Raw genomic sequence first — 2,873 nt, 5'->3', positions numbered from 1 at the left:
ATTGGTTTTTCGCGAAGGAACCGGAAGAAGTTTACTTCCGGGTTTTACGACGCGTCACTGCGGTTCTCTATACGCAAGGCAGTGGACACTGAAACGTGCACATTGGATAAATAACATAGGCGTTTAGTTTATTTAATAAAAGAGCACATGTTCAATGTGAAACGTGACCGTAGATAGATTACTTCAGTTGCAATTTGGTGCTATATACAGTAAATATATATTTTTTTAAATAAAAAAAATAAAAGATTTAAATAAAAAAAATAAAATTAAAAAAAAACACCTTGAATTTCAGGTAGGGCGCGGGGCTCCGTTGGCAGGGCGCAGCGCCCCGCCAAGACAATGGTAGGGGAAACACTGCAATATAATGCCATTTTGCATTATATTCTTATCCACCCCACCCCTCTTTAGGTGTGATGAACATGTTCGGTTCTTCATCTCTCCTCTCTGTCAGTCCTTACCTGCAGGCATGGTGACCCAGCCCGTCGTCCTGATGCCCTCTGTGTACCAGCAGGGGGTGGGATATGTGCCCATTGCAGGTCAGACACACACACACACACACACACACGCACACACACACACACACAATCTAGCCTCTCAATAGTGTTTTTGTAATCACCTTCGCCGTCCGAAGGGTAGCCACAGGTCCACAGGGTTGAAATGTATAAAAACTAGTTAACCTACAGACAGTATTAATTAACAGTGTGCTAGAAGGCTAGTTAGCTATCTATCTAAGAAGATGCCTAGCTAGCTTACTAGCTAAGTATTTTTCTAACTATCCCCAAATTGGTGGTTTAACTTATAAATATTATTAAATACCCTGAGGTTATTTACATCGCCGACCTGTGTCTACCCTCGTCACCTCCAAACATTGACATCAAATCCAAAAATGTACGTTATTTGGATAAACTGATCACATATTTTGAAGCACACACTGTCTTGCCTGAAAAAAGGATTAAAACCTAATCGTCATTTTAAAAGCCTAAGACCTTTTATTGGGCTGGCTCTTCTCTGTTAGTTCCCCCCCCCTCTGTGTCTGGCTCTTACATCAGCAGTGTGTGTTGTGTTGCTAGGAGTGCCTGCAGTCTACAACCAGGGCATGATGCCGATGGGGTTGCCCGCAGCCGTGCCCGCAGTGGGGGGCCCGGGGCCGGTGTGCAGCGAGGAGGACCTGAAGGCTCTGCAGGACATGTTCCCCAACCTGGACCCCGAGGTGGTCCGCACCGTGCTGGACGCCCAGCAGGGCAACAAGGACGCTGCCATCAACTCTCTGCTGCAGATGGCCGAGGAGCTCTAACTGCAGAACATGGCTCACAGTTGAAATACGCACGCGCGCGCACACACACACACACACACACACACACACACACACACACACACACACTGCAGCCACAGAGATGTTTCCTGTCCCTCTATTGATCCTGCATTAGGATGTGAGGGTGCTTAAGGTTTGTATCAGTGTGTTCATCTGCTCACTCAGCGTTTGATTTGCACTGTCTGAGCTGTAGTGAGTCCTGTTGTTGTTATTATGATGTTTACATCATGTCTGTAGTTACCTGCAGAATTCTGTTGTTTTATATGTCGCTGTAAAGTGTTTAATGCAGAGCTCAAAATCTGGTAAATTATTATGGATGTATAAATTATTTAGAATATATGGTGATGAGTTGATGAACAAACACCCTGAGGACGCCATGTCACTCTGAGTCATCTTTCATAGTGAGCAAATCATTTCTGATGACACCATTATCAATCAGTGCAGTAAGGATGTGGGAACTGTTGTAAAGTAATATCCGGTGTATATATGAGAGTTTTGATAAAAACACAGTTAGCTGTGATGAACATTGTCTGGAGAGATTTACTCTAACTTTTATTGAGATAAGTATTCACCGCTGTATTTAGAAATACTTAGTGCCCCCTGAGTAGTGAGGGTGAGAACCCCACTGGATGTTCATCCCCATAGGACCAAACTATTTAGTGTGCCAGAAAAACATTTCATATGTTCCAATTCATAGTATGTCAAACCCACAATGCCAAAAACACCAGGTTTTTCTGACTGGATAGCAGATATAAGAGCAAGAGGGTCAAAGTTCAAGATGGTCCTGCAGTATGAAGTAAAAGAACAACTAATTGCATCTATTGTTTATGGTGACCCCCCCACCATCCTATTAAAGCATGTACATGAGGACCAACAGATTCATATTCACTGTGTGATGTGATCGCAACGCTTCCTGATTCCCGGCCACAGCTGTGCCCTCTAGCTCCTCTAGATCTCCTCCGCTCCACTGTGGATTCTGCCTGCCAAAGGTTCACGTGACAGATGTCGTCTGATGGACTTATCACTTGTGATTCATTTACTATCGCTCATTATTACTTCACAATTTCAGTCATTTTGTTCTGTGTCATGTGATTCTGTTCTTTCAGCATCTGGACATCCTTGCACTTGCAGTTTAATTTATTAAATTGATTATTAGAATCTTTTGTCATTTATCGTCATGCTTGGCATAAACTGCAGTTGTTTAAATCTTCATGTTACTGAAATAGCTTTAGGAAGAGTGGTTTTAGTGTTCAGAAGACAACGTGTCCCCTCTTCACAACCACAGCTACATTCAGCTCCACACAAGCACAATGAATCTTTGTTAAAGGAAGATGTTAGAAGAAAAAGATGCTCATAAAAACAACTCATTGTCATCTTCCTTTGTCCAGCCTGGTGTCATGTATATACTTATCATACCTGCCGGTGTAATAGTCATGTGTTGAGTGTGACCCATCTAAAGCAACACGTCCCTGTGAGACATCATTCAGACCCCGCTGAGAGTCAGTAACATTGATGAATATGGCTTGAACAAAGATCTTAGAGGCATTTTACATCGGATCAA

The 2,873-nt window shown here is 43.0% G+C and overlaps 1 protein-coding gene across 1 annotated transcript; it reads left to right on the top strand.

Annotated features, from left to right (window-relative positions):
- Nucleotides 1-355: 355 nt before the first annotated feature.
- On the top strand, nt 356-2,470 carry LOC104944199 (toll-interacting protein-like). The gene is made up of 2 exons (XM_010769704.1): nt 356-536; nt 1,071-2,470. The coding sequence occupies exons 1-2, from the start codon at nt 365-367 to the stop codon at nt 1,292-1,294; spliced, it is 396 nt and encodes a 131-aa protein (XP_010768006.1). The 5' UTR covers nt 356-364; the 3' UTR covers nt 1,295-2,470.
- The last annotated feature ends 403 nt before the right edge of the window (nt 2,471-2,873 follow it).

This window comes from Notothenia coriiceps, unplaced genomic scaffold (genome assembly GCF_000735185.1).
Source record: "Notothenia coriiceps isolate Sejong01 unplaced genomic scaffold, NC01 NC01_scaffold00007656, whole genome shotgun sequence".
NCBI lineage: Eukaryota > Metazoa > Chordata > Actinopteri > Perciformes > Nototheniidae > Notothenia > Notothenia coriiceps.
Note: the sequence above shows the minus strand (reverse complement) of the source record. Positions and strands in the feature narration are given on the sequence as shown.

Bases quoted from the DNA above. Each gene is read 5' to 3' on its own strand.
- LOC104944199 (XM_010769704.1), top strand. From the start codon at position 365: ATGCCATTTTGCATTATATTCTTATCCACCCCACCCCTCTTTAGGTGT. The intron at 537-1,070 runs GTCAGACACACA...TTGTGTTGCTAG, and splicing joins GGGATATGTGCCCATTGCAG to GAGTGCCTGCAGTCTACAAC.